The sequence below is a fragment of the Tachyglossus aculeatus genome, chromosome 8 (genome assembly GCF_015852505.1).
Source record: "Tachyglossus aculeatus isolate mTacAcu1 chromosome 8, mTacAcu1.pri, whole genome shotgun sequence".
NCBI classification, from domain to species: domain Eukaryota; kingdom Metazoa; phylum Chordata; class Mammalia; order Monotremata; family Tachyglossidae; genus Tachyglossus; species Tachyglossus aculeatus.
The window spans coordinates 938,454-954,475 of record NC_052073.1 but is presented as its reverse complement, the minus strand read 5'-3'; the positions used below and the strand labels follow the sequence as shown (position 1 = coordinate 954,475).

Genomic DNA, 16,022 nt, shown 5'->3' with positions numbered 1-16,022 from the left:
CACTGTGCTAAGCGCTTGGGGCAGTACACTAGAGTTAGTAGATCCTCTAGGTACGCTAGTGGACACAGGCACTAATACCAATGACAGGTAGGAAAGAGGAAGCAATGCAGTATAAAGATCTGGACCTAAGTGCTACAGGGGGTTGTGAGTACTTAAGTGATGTAGAAGTGCTTAAGTGAAAGTTGCAACTGTAGGGAGATGAGAGATTAATCAAGGAAGGTCTCCTTGAGGAGATGAGATTTCAGAAGGACTCAGAAGATGGGAGAGTAGTGATCTGTTGGATATGAAGTAGGGGGGAATTCTAGAAAGGAGGGAGGGGTGAGCAATGGGTCAGTGGGAGGAAAGGCAAGCATGAAGCACAGTGAGTAGGTTTGCTTGAAGGGAACAGAGAGTGTGAGCTGGGGTCCAGCGAGAGAAGAAAGTGGATGCGTGACTTTCTCCTTGGATGATATCATCCAGGGAATGGTAGCAGAAAGGGATTCTGGTTAGTGTTGGGGCCCAGCCAAGGAGACTCAGGTAGGCCTGGGCCTGCCTGCTCTGAATACCCGCTCCTCACTTCTGGCCTTAGGTAGGGATAACAGACTGCAAGGGCACCCACACCCAACCCTCGCTTCCGGCCCGGGGAAGGGGCTTGGGAAGGAGAATTCTTGTCACTAAGATGAGCTGGTGGAACTGGTGTTTCTGTCATGTCATTGCTTCTCTGGGGGAAGGGTCAAGCTTCAGGAGGTGGGTGGGGGGAGGAACCCGGGAAAGTTCTGTCCGTCAGCTGACCTAGCAACGCTGAGGTCTTGGTGGGCCCGGGCACAGGAGGAATGCTGCCACCCTGGTGTTGGCTTTGCTCACCCTGTTCAGGAGCTGGGTACAGGGAACGGGTGCTGAGCAGTACACCTGCTCCATGTCCCGGATGGACAGAAACCAAACAATCAATATCAATGACTCCCCGCCCACCAACCTCAGGAATCCCTCGAGAGACAGAACTGGTTTGGGCTTCTTCCCTCCCTTCCATGCCCAATTGGGGCATCCCTGAAGCCTGCTGCCCGAGCGGTGACTCTGTGGCCACCGGGGCCCTTACCTTGCCAGCTGTGGCGAAGTACTCTCCATCAGGTGACCACTCCATCAAGAGCACGGACACGGCAGTCCTGGGGCAGAGGGAGGGCAAAGTAAGACAAGGCACTAAAGGGGTTTAAAATTGGGCACGAGCAAGCCACCAGCCCCCCCAGCCCCTCAGATGCTTCATAGCCAAATGGCCAACCATCTCCCAACCACAGCATCACATGTTTTCCATCCCAACGTGAGAACACGTCTAGATCTCCACAAGGGCAGGGGGCAGCAGAGTGGCCAGTGCAGGGCAGAAAGGAATTCTTTCCAGGAGAAACAAGCAGAAGCACACCCTTGGGCCCAGACAGGGCCACTGGAACCTTGGACTCAATCTGATTTGCGGGCAGGTGGCCCAATGGCACCCTCAGACTGCTCAGTGCAGACCACCTCCAGCCCCCTTCCAACCCCTGGAGTCTCTGGTCTAGCGAACAGGAGGCCCCCAGAGGATCAGTGCCATGGGGGAGGAAAACAAAATCACAAGATGGAAACAAGATTTGTGTATCTGCATGCCCAGAACACTATATGCTTCATTTCTCTGGAACATGAGACTTGGGTTCTTAATGAACGTAATGGCAATACAGTAATTATCCTAATTGTGTTGTACTTCCCAAGTGCTTAGTACAGTGCTCTGCACACAGTAAGCACTCAATAAATACGACTGAATGAATGAAATCTGCAAGCCCATATGGACCGCCATCTCTCCGAGCAATTTCCAAGGGAAACACATTCCTCTCACCCACAGTTATCACTTACAGAGTTTCCTTTAGCCAATCCCACATGTGTTTGCAGCTGCAGCCCAGTCCCTGGTCAGGAGTAGGTAATGGAGGTGGAGGAGGGCAAGCCCAGGACTGAGAGAACGAGCAATGTGTCACGGCTCCTCAGTGAGCTGGGAAATGAGCGAGACTCCCGATTCAGAACTGGCCCCAACCCGCTCCTTCTCGATTCAACTCGTTCCCTCTTAGACACCCTCATCAGGCTTTCTCCAGCAGAGAACAGCTGCATCCCTTTCTGGTCTTCAGACCCTATTTCCAGTCCTGCCAAGGGGATTCAGACCCAATTCCACCTGGAATCCATCAAATCACAACCTCAAAAATATGCCCATTAGATTGTCTGAGTGAAATCACTTGAAAACAGGCTCATGTTGACTAGTCTGTCTAGGGCCACCCACCCATAAGAAAACTGATACACTATTTCACAGGCTCTGAAGTGGGGGAGGAGGGCACTAAAAGTCCCCTCTGCCAGCTTCGGAAGCGTGGCTAAGTGCAGTAAAATCTGGAAGGAGACCCAGGAAGGGACTCCATGGGGGATATGCAGGCCAGGAGCCTTGCGGCCGTCCTGGTTTCCTCCAGGACCTGGACAAGTACAGAGAGTGGATAACGGTCTGAGAGCTGGTGAGTCCAGTCCATCTGGTTGGCCCTGTCCCCACCAGACCATCCTGGTAGAGGGAAAGACCAGCCCCAGGGGTGGAACGGCCACCTAGAAAAATACCACCAGAGAAGATTCAACCAGGGTGTGCCCAACAAGAACAAAATAAGCAAATCGGTCATCCAGCAGAGGAACCCTGCCAGCCTGGGCTCACCGATGGCTCTACTTGAAGCTGGCATGAGTTTCTCACTTTCACCTAATCCCAAACTGCCCCAAGCACCTCCGGTTTAGCCGGTTCTCGATCCATGCCTGCCACCCGCTTGACCCATTCAGACCCAGCAGCTAAGAGAAACATCAGAGGCCGAGGCCAGAATCTGGCCGAGGGCCCTGACGGGAGACAGATGGGCCCACTGAGGGCTAACGTGCCCTCCACCAGTGTCCACCCCGTGCCTGCCACCTCTCCACTGCAGATCCTGGGGTTCTACTCCCAGCTGTGGTTCAGACTGTACCCAGAAATTCTCCTTTAGCTACAGCACCCTACTGATCTTTGTTTTTATCTTAACCTTTTCGTCTTAGTGTTTTGTTTCATCACCCCTTATATATCTGTAGCCCATCCCTTCTCCCCCTTTTCGTTTTAAGGGCCCTTGGTGTCTTATTCCCACTTGATGTATTTTTTGCCAGAACTTAGGATAGTGCTCTGCCCACAGTAAGCACTTAATAAATACTATTACTGCTACGACTATTACTGAGTCCAAGTCACTGGAAGGTCCTGTCCACCCCATCCAGAGCCTTGGGGGTAGGAGAAGCTGCAGTCCGGGGGGACTGGGCAATGGCTTCCCAGGGTTCGCGATTCACTTTTCCAGGAAGGATAGAGAGCTGGGGTGGACAGGGAGTGCACAACTCGCCAGTCAGCTGTGAGATGTCTTGGGCACCTGCCTCTATCTGCGGGCTAGAGGCCTTGTGCTACAGGCAGACCTGTTCAAGCCTTTGCTAAGTGCAGGACATGGAGGCTGCTGAGAGTCAGGAGCTAGGAGCAGCTCTCCGGGAGCAGCGGCCCAAGTCCAGGCTGCCCCTCTGCGGGCAGGGAGGTGACTGGACTGCCCGGGTTGCTCTTGCCCGCACCAGTGGAGCACGCTGACGCTGCCAGATCCATTCATTTATTCATTCAATCAATCGTATTTATCAAGCGCTTACTGTGTGCAGAGCACCGTACTAAGCGCTTGGAAAGTACAATTCAGCAACAGATAGAGACAATCCCTACCCAACAACTGGCTCACAGTCTAGAAGGGGGGAGACAGACAACAAAACAAAACAAGTGGACAGGCACCAATAGCATCAAAATAGATTAACAGAATTATAGCTACATATACACATCACTAATAAAATAGAATAATATGTACAAATGTACACAAGTACTGTAGGGCGGGGAGGGGGGTAGAGTAGATGGAGGAAGTAGGGGTGATGGGGAGGGGAGTAGGAGCAGAGGAAAAGGGGGACTCAGTCTGGGAAGGCCTCCTGGAGCAGGTGAGCTTTCAGAAGGGCACAGATGAGGAGTACTGCCAAGCTGGGTCTCCATGCTCCCAGGTCAGGGCCAGATGGTGCAACAATCCTCTCTGACCCTCCCCCCCGCCCCCCACCATGAACCTGAATCTTGAAAACTCTTGAAATCCTGGAGAACACCGGAAAGAGGGCCTCCGCCATTGAGGGAGGTGGGGAATGAGGAGTACAGCTTACTTCCCTCCTAAACAGGACAAACATTCTCCTGATCCTGAGGAAAAAGCCACTTACTTGCACTGCCAGATGCATTTCCAGTCATTGAGAGGGGGCACCTTAGCACCCTCAGTCTGATCATAGTCGGCCTCCTGCTCTTCCTCCAAAGTGTCACTGGTTGGAGGGGCCCACAACTGCAAGTAGTCGGTTGCCGTCAACAGCCTGTTCCCTGCAGCAGAAAGAATGTTTTAAGCAGGTGGGTAGCCAATTGGCAAGCGGGGGCCGGTGGGGGCCAGCTAGGGCCAGCAAAAGCCAGCGGGGCCAGAGTCTTCTAACTTCCACGGAGCTGGAACCCAATGTGGCACTCAGGCAGGCTGATCCAGGGCTTGACAGCCTCCAGCTTTGGAAGACAAAGCACCTTGATGACTCGAAGACAAATAGATGATTGGGGGGTGGGGGCATAGAAGGGAGGGGAGGGACCCCGGGAATTTGTGCAGGTGGAAAAGAACAAGAGGTTAAAGAGGGGTTTGGGCAGGGTCTTGGACAAGCAAGACAAGCAGGGTTCCCAAGGGGCAGTCAGGAACAGATGGGGGAAAAGCTGAGGGTGGGAGTGGCCTCCCACACCTGGATGGTTCCTTCTCCAAGCAGCCTGCTGCCGGTCATTATCAAAGACCAGCCCCACAGCCGGACGGAGCCAGGGACACACTGGAAGGACATCAGGCCCCCAGAGATACTGTTGTGTTTAAAGCAACGATAGAATCCAATTCCTTTAGGATGCCAGAGAAAATCAGCCCTCCATCTCTTTCGAAGATGCTTAATGAGTAAAAAGGCAATGGCCCAAACAGAACAAGAATGAAGCTAGTTCAGGTTACAAACTAGATTCTAAGTTCCTTGAGGGCAGGAATCAGGTCTCCTATGTCTTCTGGATTCTCTCAGGCGTTGAGTCCAGTGCTCTGCACATTGTAGATGTTCAATAAATATGGCTGATTTACTACTGACTTTTTGGAGAACAAAATCAAACTGGATTTGGTTTGGCTGTGCCAAGCCCCAATTCTCTTTTCCTTTTTCATGTTCTAAACCAACCCTGGTTCACACAGTTTTCGCCCAGGGAATGAGCTGCAGGGAGGAAGGAACCTGACACGTGACCCAAAACCTGCAATCTCCGCCGTGCTCTCTACTTCAAGGTGCTTCACAGGGACACACACATTTTATGTTCACATGTTCCAAAGAAATACTTAACGCCTTCCAATTCCCAATTACCTTGAGGATCCCATGCTAAGTTGTACGTCATAGAACTGAGGAAGAACTGTCCTGTTTTGAGCCACTGGCACTTGAGTTGCTGGGATTAAAAAAAAAGAGAAAAGCATATTAGTCTTTAAAACAGCAGGCCAAGGAGCACCACAACACTCACCGCATCCTTTATTCTTGCTACCAATAAAAGGAACAGAAGGGCAAGAACTAACTGGGTTTCTCCAGGGACAGTTTGTGTCCTTTTTGGCATTGGGTGGGAGCTGGGGATTTTGGTAAATTCAAATATTAAGTTTCAATTAATGTCTTAATGGTAAAAAAAGACTATTTCCAAATAGTATTTTGAATTGTGGATCCCCTTTTAGGATCCATAAGTAGCTGTGCAAATAAACATAAGCCAATAAATCTACAGGCCTCAAAGAGATTAGGCTGTGCCTAAAAGAAGTCGGGGCATTCACAAATGAGGGAAAAATAATATACAAAGCAGTCCTACAGTCCGTTCTTCCCAAGTGGGGGAATGAATCAACCGTATTTATAATAATAATGATGGCATTTATTAAGCCCTTACTATGTGCAAAGCACTGTTCTAAGTGCTGGGGAGGTTCCAAGGTGATCAGGTTGTCCCACAGGGGTGCTCAAAGTCTTAATCCCCATTTTACAGATGAGGTAACTGAGGCACAGAGAAGTTAAGTGACTTGCCCAAGTTCACACAACTGACAATTGTACATATTTATTACTCTATTTATTTATTTATTTTACTTGTACATATCTATTCTATTTATTTTATTTTGTTAGTATGTTTGGTTTTGTTCTCTGTCTCCCCCTTTTAGACTGTGAGCCCACTGTTGGGTAGGGACTGTCTCTATATGTTGCCAATTTGTACTTCCCAAGCACTTAGTACAGTGCTCTGCACATAGTAAGCGCTCAATAAATACGATTGATGATGATGATGATGATGACAATTGGCGGAGCCAAGATTTGAACCCATGACCTCTGACTCCAAAGCCCGTGCTCTTTCCACTGAGCCATGATTTATTAAACACTTACTGTGTGCAGAGCACTGTAGTAAGTACTTGGGAGAGTACAATATGGCAATATAACAAGAGTTGGTAGACATGTTCCCTGCTTATAGTCTAGAGGAGGAAACAGACAATAATATAAATAAATTATGGATATGGACATAAGTGCTGTGGGGCTAAGAGAAGGATGAATAAAGGGAGCAAATCAGGCAGTGCAGAGGAGTGGGAGAAGAGGAAATCAGATCTTAATCTCTTCGAGGAGATGTGCCTTCAATAAGGCTTTGACGGTAGGGAGAGTCTCTCTGGATATGAAGCGGGAGGGAGTTTCAAGCCAGAGGCAGGATGTGGGCAAGAAGTTGGCGTGAGATAGATGAAACTGAGATAGAGAGAGTAGGTGGGCATCAGAGGAGCGAAGTGTGGGGGCTGGGTTGGTATAGGAAAACAGTGAGTTAAGACAGGAGGGGACAAGTTGACGGAGGGCTTTAAAGCCAATGGTGAGGACTTTCTGTTTGATGCATAGGTGGAACCTGCATGAAAGAATCCTTATGCTGCAGCACTCACCCTGTGCAAGGCTGCATCCAGACAGACATTTTTCCAGAGGCCATATGCCTACGGACAGCCATTTCTCCCAAAGCCACACCCATACACACAGATGTTTTTCCCGATGCCACATGCATGTGTACAGCCAGTTCTCCCGACTCCACACGCAAGCGTACCACTGGTTCTCCCGATGTCATGTGCCTTTGCACAGCTGCTACTCCCGATGCCACCCGCCTGCACGCAGCCAGTTCTCCTGACACCACACACGTGCGCACTGTAGTTTCTTCTGACATGGCGGCGTGCGGATCCAGGCACATTTGCGCTGTTAGGAGAACGTCCCCCGACTCTGCCATCGCATTCTGGCCAAAGCACGGGGTAAAAACCTGCATCCTGGGAGACCTGAGGGTACGTGCCCTCGGGCGCTACGCATAAGCTCTGCCTCACTGGCAGGAATGAGGAGGCCCAAAAGAAATCTTGTGAGCTCTACTGAGTTCGACTAAGCACTTAATATGGTGCTCTGCCCAGAATTAGCACTTGGAAAATGCTTTCAATTGATTGATCGAGCTGGTTAAACATAATCGGGAGGAGCCAAGGGATTTTTGGACCTACTGCTGAGAGAATGCTAGGCTAGTTTGCTCTTTCTGAGAATTCCTTGGTTTGCCAAATCTGAAAACCGAGTGATGCCCAGATACAAAAAGTCCCAACTTCAGTGTAGGCTCCCCGAGAGCTCCCAGCATTCACATCACTAGCCCACAAGGCAAAGGACTGTTTGGTTTCCTCACCAAAGGAGCTTTTGGGAGGTAACAATACCAAGTGAGGATCAGAGTGCATAGAGACTATTCAATAAATAGTGAGAAAGCAAGCTGGCCTTTAATGCTCATGCCTGTCACTTGGCCTTCTTATGTAAGTTAAAGAAATGGGCTTTGCTAGCTTATTCCAGTTCAGGTGAAGGCTACCTTGGCTCTTGACCAAGGGCCAGGGAACTGGTCCCCCACGGGCTGCAAAGTGGCCGTCTTGGATCGCCTCACGGGATGCCCCGGGAAACTGGCTCCAATCAATCAATCAATTTTTTTGAGCACTTACTGTGTGCAAAGCACTGTACTAAGTGCTCCAAGGAAAGAGCAACTACACAGTCACCGCCAGCCACTCCAAGAAGGTAGCCCATCTACCCACCAGGAAACAGGACACTTGTCAGCCTCTATATACTTACACAATTTCGCTTATGAGAATTTATTCCCAAGGGTTCAAAAATGCAAACGGCATTTCCATAGGATGCAGCAATCTAAAAAGAGAATTGGCATAATGTCAAGGCTTGGGAAGAGACTCCATAGTGGCCTTCTCTAGCACTTACAATATAGAGTTCTGACACACTGCAAGCCGAAAGTATGATTCTGTTCCCTTAGGGCAGTGGTTTCGCTTGGCCCAAGGATCCCATCCACATCGTCCTGTGTGCAGAAGACTGCACCTCTCTCACCCATAGAAAGTGCCACCCTGCCTTGAAAGAAGCTTCTTGTTGTGGGAAGGGAATGTATCTGCCAACTCTGTTGCACTCTACTCTCCCAAGAGCTTACCACAGTGCTCTGCACATAGTAAGCACTCAGTAAATATCATTGATGAAAATGACGATGTGCTTCCTGGGCCACCCCAGCCTTCCCTGCCCTCATCTCCCTGGGAAGCTTGTGCTGTTCACTTCTCCCAAGAAAATTCCCTTCCTGTCCCTCCCCCTCCAACTCTTTGCTCTTACCTCTCTCTACCTGCACGCAATGTTTCTCCCCTCAGTTTCTCCAAATGACCTTCTGCTCTGCTTTCAAAGCTCTCTAGAGAGCCATCTTCCCCCCACGCCTCCTCCCTTCTGATCTGCTCCATCAACGAGGTGGCACTCACACTTCACCTCACGCATTATCTGGGTGTTGGTTTGTTCGTTTTCACCTGCTAACTAGGACTTGCTTTTCTCTCCTCTCATTGTTTTCAAAACCATCACCCTAGAGAGGCTGGTTCCCCCCTACGCGCCTCTAGGCTCTTAGACGGGAGGCCCTGTGCCTTCTTATAAGCCTGTACTTTCCCAAGCACGTGATGCAGAGCTCCTCCTTCAGCTGATGCTCAGTCTCAGTGGTGAAAATGACGATGGCATATTGTTTGGTTGCAGTGAAGCTGAGCCTGAATGGCACACGCCCACAAGGTGTGGCCTTCCAGCTGTCGGTTCCCTGGCTTTTCCCTGGCATTTCCCCGGCGAAGGAGGTGACCAGCCCTCACCTCCTTGCTCTCCCAGAGCACCCGGGGTTCCTCTGTGAAATCTCCAGGATGAGGAGAGCGCTGAAGACTGGGGACAGAGAACAATCCCAAACCTACACCTCTTTGACCGTGATGAAGACACATTTGAAAGTATCAGACCGATTGGCTCATGTCTGAAAGCCTGTAAGGCACTCCGGAAGGGGAAGGGGCAATGACGCCCTCATGCCTCCTAAGGCCGCCCCTCTCTCCCCATCCCCACCAGTGCACTGCAGCAGGGCAAGCAAAAGGGGGATTTGGGCTGCACCAAAGAGTTTGCCCCGTCCTCCCCAGACCGGCTCTGTTTCTAAGCCTGTTTCTAACCTGGAGCTGTGAAGGGGCCCCCAATGTGGAAGGAAACGTCTTGTCATGGTTTGGGCTTTTGGGCCTCATGGGCGAAGGCGAGCATGACCTATAATCAGTGGTATTTACCAATCAATAGTATTTACTGAGCACTGAGAGTGTGCACAGCTCTGAACCGAACACTGGGGATAAGACAATAGACAAAGCAGGCATGATGCCAGTGCTCACGGAGTTTACAATCTAGCAGATTTCTCCCCAGCTGATCCCTACAAGGCACAACCTTTGGAAATGCAACAAAGGCCGTTGGGAGGAGGCCTCTCTATTTAGGGTCATTTACCAACCAAACTGACCCAAATCGCTACTTTCAGTAATTCTGAACTTTTTCTACACCAATTTTCTTTTCAAATTTGGCTAAAGGAAGATTTCGAAAGCAGGATTTAATTCATCAATCTAGAAAGTATCCTAGCCATGCTTTCTTTGAAAGCACCTGTGGAAAGTCAAGGTCCTGGAACATCAGCAGCATTCCACCGACTGGGTGCTCCCTGCCACCCATCTATCCCTAGTGCCAGCACACCCCTGGAGCAGGGAGCTGCCCACTCCCCGGAATATCACAGAATGCCCCAGTTCCCAAATGATCCCCTCTCCTGTCCATCAAATTCCAGAGCACCTGATGCCCTCTCCTAAAGGACCTGGAACTGGACCAACCCATCCTTCCTCCACCATTATTTCAATCAGTCAGTGATATTTATTGAGCACTTACAGTGTACAAAGCACTGTACTAAGCACTTGGGAGAGTTGGTAGGCACATTCCCTACCCACAAGGAGCTTTTAGTCTGGAGTTAGGTGATTCCTTACCCGCCCTTGTTGGCGTGAGCACTCCACACAGCTTACTTGGATGTTCCCATGTTTAGCACCAGGAATGATCTGCACGCACTCAAAGTCATTTGCCAAAATGACAATGTCACAGCCAGATCCATATGCCTGCAAAGAATCCGTTTAGGAAACCAGTTAGGAATGGCCACACCTTCAAGAAAAATGTATCTTCCCATTCAAATTCCAGGACAGTCCTGCTGTTCACAGCAGTTAAAAAGAGCAAACTCTAATGTGCTGATTCTTTCCTAATGTCCCAACCCTTCCTGTTTTGCAATGATGTGAATTTGGCGATAACAGATATCATGACATGGCAAGAAAAGATGATTTCCCTCCAAACGTTCTCCATGTAGCAGCAAGGCATGGTGGGAGGAGAATGGGTCTAGGAGTCAAGAGGACCTGGGTTCTAATCCCAGCTCTGTCACTGCCTCCTGGGTGACCCTGGGCAAGACATTTCTCTTCTCTGTGCCTCAGTTCCCTCATCTGCAAAATGGGGATTCAATACCTGTTCTCCCCTCTACTTAGACTAGTGGCTGATAGACCTCGGCTGCGCTGAACGGCTAAAGAGCTGTCCTTCAGTTCGATGATGAAAGAATATTCATCTCAAATTCACAAAACACAAGCATGGAAAGGACAGTTTATCCAGATGGCTGCTCTGGTTTCCACACCTAGAGCAAACAGGCCCCAGCGGGCAGGCCCCAAAGACTAGCTGGCGAGCAGGCTCTGCCTGCTGATTTGCCATCTAGAGATAATGCCCAGTTTCCAGTTTCCCTTGTGGCTGCAACGTTGGGGCAGGGCGGGTAGAGAGTGGAAGGATGCTGAGACTGGCACCCACTGCCCAGAAACTCGAAGTTTCCTGGACACCACTCGGCTACTGGCTGGGTGACGCTGCAGACCGGGGTGTGGGCTGCTGGAGGTGAGACTCTGCCCTCACCACCTCATCTCTGGCTCCCCTGACCCCCATCCCAGTCCCTAGTGGCAGCCACCCTAACCCATGCAACACCTGACACACCCTGCCCGGCCATGGGGCAAGTCTAAGTCGCTGACAGTGAGTGGGCTGTAGGGCTACGTGTCCCAATCGGAGCTTAGGGGATTTGTGCTGAGTGGGGCTGGTGCCAACAGCTGTTTGAGGGAGCAGGAATGCTGAAGCCTATGCCCATGTCAACTGGGATAAGAGAAATGACACTTAGTGCTTGACAGAAGACTTACTCCAAAGTGCTCAAAAACGATGAATGTCTGGCACATCCCGTGCCCAACTTCTTCCTTGGCCCTGGGAGAAAGTGGAGGCTAGATTGGCTCTCACTGTGCACCTCAAGCCACTTTGCTGCCCACAGCCTGAAGGACCTTAGGCAGCACCGGGGTCCAGACTGGCTAAAGGGATAGGTGGGGGTTGCCAATACTTCCGGCATCCACTGTCACTGACACACTAGCCCAGCCAACTGGGAATACTGGACAAGAAAGTTAGGCAGTGAACTCTTGGCTTTTCTTTTCAAGTACAATTTAGTGGTTTCCCACGGAACCAGGATCGACTGAGATGAAAGATGCCAGTTGCCACTCCTGGCTTTGTTGGCCAGCAAATAAGACTGGATGGATTGGATGGGCCCCGGGCACAGAGTGGCAGGCATTAAGTGGCAGCAGCTTGCCTGGTATGAAACAAGAGGAGAGCCTAAGTGCCTGGTCCTGGGGTACGGTTACTCTGGGGTGGCTCCTGGACTGGAATCCAGATTTCCAGAAAAGCAGAGTTGTGTGGTGAGCTGCAGGCTCACACTGTTTCTCAGGGAGACCATGCCCTCCGCCAGCAAGCCGGCATGACGGTCCACCCGGTGATTGGGGCACTCCGCTCTGGTCAGGTGGCCTCCTGCAGCCTGGCAACACTAGTCTGCCAGGGCCCCTGACAGCGGGTGACTTGGGGTGTAAAACCTGCTTCAAAGGCACTGCTGCGAGTCAGACTGTTTCCCTGCTGGGCAGCTCAGGAGCTGTGAGGGCCGAGGGCCACAGGCCACACCTGGAAGAACAGGGAGCAGGGGCAGGAAGGACGCCCCCAGAGTAAGCGAGAACTCAACCTGCAGAGACGCTTCCTTCCAAGGTGGCTTGGTGGCAAACTGCCCTTCTCCCGTTTACGGAGTCTGCATAGGCCAAGGGTGGTAGGGGGAGAGAGGGAGGGGGAGGAGGACTGAGCAATTATCCAGCGTTTAATTTGCTTTGGCTCAGCCCAATAGATCATTCAATCTGAAAAATTCATTCGGTGACCTGAACTGCCCAGTTCAAGACAACCTTGGCTCAAATCTCCACTTCCCATTCAGGAGAGGCTCCAGCAGTGCCCCCAGGGGCTCTCCTCTTACCTCCGGACCTCCAGACCGCCTCCTCATCCTCCCCCACTCTCCCCCTGCCCCGGAATCCAGGGGGTGGGGTGGGGGTAGGGGGGTTTGGAGCAGTAAATTCCAGCACCGGTTTGGGATTGAGCGGCTAAGGTCAGAACTGGAGTGACATCCTGACACCACTGAACCCTAGGCTACAGGATACTCAGGTTATACACCTAGGGAAGCAACATGGCCTAGTGGAAAGAACCCAGGTTTGAGTATCGAGGACCTGGGGTCTAATCCCGGCTCTGCTCCCTATAGGCTGTGTAACCTTGGGCAAGGTACTTCACTTTTCTGGGCCTCAGTTTTCTCGTCTGTAAAATGGGGATGAAATACCCACTCTCTCCTACTGAGGCACTGAGCCCCATGTGATAGAGGGACTTGTATGGTGTATCTACCCCAGTGCTTAGTGCAGTGCTTGGCACACAGTAAGCACTTAAATACCACAATTATTATACGACTTGACCACCCTGTACATGTGGTGCAAACTTTCCCTCCAACCCCTGTGTGTTATTAATAATAATAATAATAACAATAATAATAATAACAACAGAAGCAGCATAGCATAGTAGATAAAGCATGGGCCTGGGAGTCAGAAGGTCATGGGCTCTAATCCCAGCTCTGCCACTCATCTGCTGTGTGACCTTGGGCAAGTGATTTCACTTCTCTGTGCCTCAGTTACTTCATCTGTAAAATAGGGATTGAGATTGTGAGCCCCACTGGGACAGGGACTGTGTCCAACTCAATTTGCTCGTACCCATCCCAATGCTTAGTAAAGTATGTGGCACATAATAAGCACTTAACAATACATTATTATTACTATTATTATTGTTAGTATTATTACAACTTCTCTGTGCCTCAGTTACCTCATCTGTAAAATAGGGATTAAGACTGTGAGCCCCACATGGGACAACCTCATCACCTTGTATCCCCCCAGCACGCAGAACAGTGCTTTGCACTTAGTAAGCGCTTAACAAATACCATTATTGTTATTATTATTATTAATTTTGCTGTTTAAGCACATGCTATGTGCCAAGGACCATTCTAAGTACTAGGGTAGATAGAGGATGGGCAGAATGGATACAGGCCCCATCCCAGTCAGGGATCCTGATCCCAAGGGAGAGGACCAGAGAGCTGCACTCCCAGAAACACTCCCTGATTCCCTGAAAGCGCTCTGCCCCTAACTAAAGACACGCACTCTGGGAGAGCTGACAATGATGTTTTGAATTAAAGCCAAAGAGAGTAAGAAGCATTACTCCTGAGTTCCAAGGCTCCAAAACCTGAAACAGGGGAAGGCATTTTTAGGATTATGTTTGTTTCCCAGCCTTCTCTGATCGAAACCAGCCAGGCCAGCCAGCCAGTCATTATTCTCCCAATGACTCACTCTGGCCTAGAACGAGGAAGATTTAAATTGCCCTCTGTTTAAAATGTCCAATGTGGAAAGCCAGTATTTCCTTTTCAGCAAGGAAAAAAACAATCTTGCTCCCAAACTAACTTCCAACCTGAATGCTAACGTCCCAAACTGATCACCTCGGAAACGGGTGGCAGAAAAACGTACAGTTCCAAGAACTGCAGGGTAAAATGACAGGCCCCTGGTTGGAGACCAAGCCTCGCTGCTCCCTCAGTGCCCGACACCATGATTTTGCAGTTTTGAACAGAAGCACGGGAGCCCTGGCTGCAGCCCCGGGTTGGTGCCCATGCTCCTCCCCCTCAGCCAGGCCACGGCCCAGGGCATCATCACCCTCTGCCTTCCCTGACCTAAAGTACCTCTTGCTCAAAAGCAACCCCACACCAACCAGCCCATGGCCACACTTCCACGGCTTACATCACCCAGATGAAAGGCGCCCCTGGGGCTTAAGGTGAACCGGAAAGATCAGAGGATGTGCTCAGAGATGCTGAACTGGATTTGCTTCTGTGGGTTTGGAACAGATTTCAAACCCCTGCCTATTTATGTGGCCAAATCCGCTTTGAACCGCCAGTCACCCACGCACACGCAAGGCGCAGCCTGACACCAAAGAGACCCAATGAGGCAATGTATCTCTGTGACCCCTGGCCCGGGCCTTGGCTCTCACCTTTCAAGAGGATAAAATAATCCACCCGGAGAGGCCGGCTGAGCTAACCCCGCGGCGGGGTGCGGTGGGGGTGGCAAGGAGGTGCTGGAAGGCCTCGAGAGGCCTTCCCTCCTCTCAGCTCAGTTAGTACTTGGGGGATGGATGGATGGCGGATGAATGATTAGGGCAGTGAATGACTAAGGAAGAAAGGAGATTTCGGGGTGGAAGGACAAGGGCACTTTGGGAGGCAAAAAGTTGGAGGAGGTGAGGGGCTTGGGGATGAATAGTTGGGGACTGGGAAGGTGAATAACCGAGGAGATGGATGGCTGGGGGCTGAAGGCTTGGAAGATGGGTGGTTTGGGGGGTGAAGGATTGGTGGCGGTGGGGATTTGGAGGGTGAATAACTGAGATGGATGGTTGGGGGACGGTGAACGGTTGGTAAAGGTGGGGGTTTGGACGGTGAATAATGGAGAAGATGGGTGGTCGGGGGGTAAAGCGTTGGTAGATGGGTATTTGTGGGGCGAAAGATTGGTGGAAGGTTTGGAGGGTAAATAACTGAGATGGGTGGTTGGGGGGGGTGAACGGTAGGTGGAGGTGGGGATTTGGAGGGTGAATAATGGAGGAGATGGGTGAAGGGGTGCAGGTGAATAATTGAGGTGATGGACGGTTGGTGGGGGCTGAATAACGGAAGAGATGGAGAGGGGAGCGGGAAGGTAAGCGGTTGGAGGTAGTGGAAGGTTTGGGATTTAACTGAGCCGGGGGCGGCAGGGAGACATTTCGTCCCGCCGGAGGAGCCCAACGTCCGGGTGCCCCCACCCCCTCCCCAAGCCGGGGGCCCCCAGCCCGCCTCACCGTGAAGGGGACGTCCCCGATCCCGCCCACGGAGTAGCAGTTGTCCCCGGGGTTCACGGCCCCCGTGAGGACCTGGTGCAGGTGCATGGCCGCCGCCGCCGCCGCCGCCGCCGCCGGACCGGCTCCCGCTCCCCGCCGCCCGGGCCGGTCTCGCGGGGCGGAAATGCCCGGATGCTCCCGGCCGCCGCCGCCGCCACCGCCCCGCCGGGGAGGGACGGGGGCGGGCGGCCGAGGGGATGCGCTAGGCTCGGGGCGGGGGAGGGAGGGAGGGAAGGAGGGAGGGAAGGCGCAGGACCGGCCGCGCACGCGCACAACCCGCCGCCGAGGCCGCAGCGACG

At 51.6% G+C, this 16,022-nt stretch overlaps 1 protein-coding gene across 1 annotated transcript in view; it reads right to left on the bottom strand.

Moving 5' to 3' along the window:
* DMXL2 (Dmx like 2) overlaps window positions 1-15,800 on the bottom strand; it is a 61,113-nt gene extending 45,313 nt beyond the window's left edge. Inside the window, 6 exon segments of the mRNA XM_038750567.1 lie at window positions 1,073-1,139; window positions 4,252-4,402; window positions 5,434-5,512; window positions 8,191-8,262; window positions 10,407-10,532; window positions 15,685-15,800. Coding sequence (XP_038606495.1) covers window positions 1,073-1,139; window positions 4,252-4,402; window positions 5,434-5,512; window positions 8,191-8,262; window positions 10,407-10,532; window positions 15,685-15,771 — 582 coding nt within the window. The 5' untranslated portion in view covers window positions 15,772-15,800.
* Window positions 15,801-16,022: the final 222 nt, after the last annotated feature.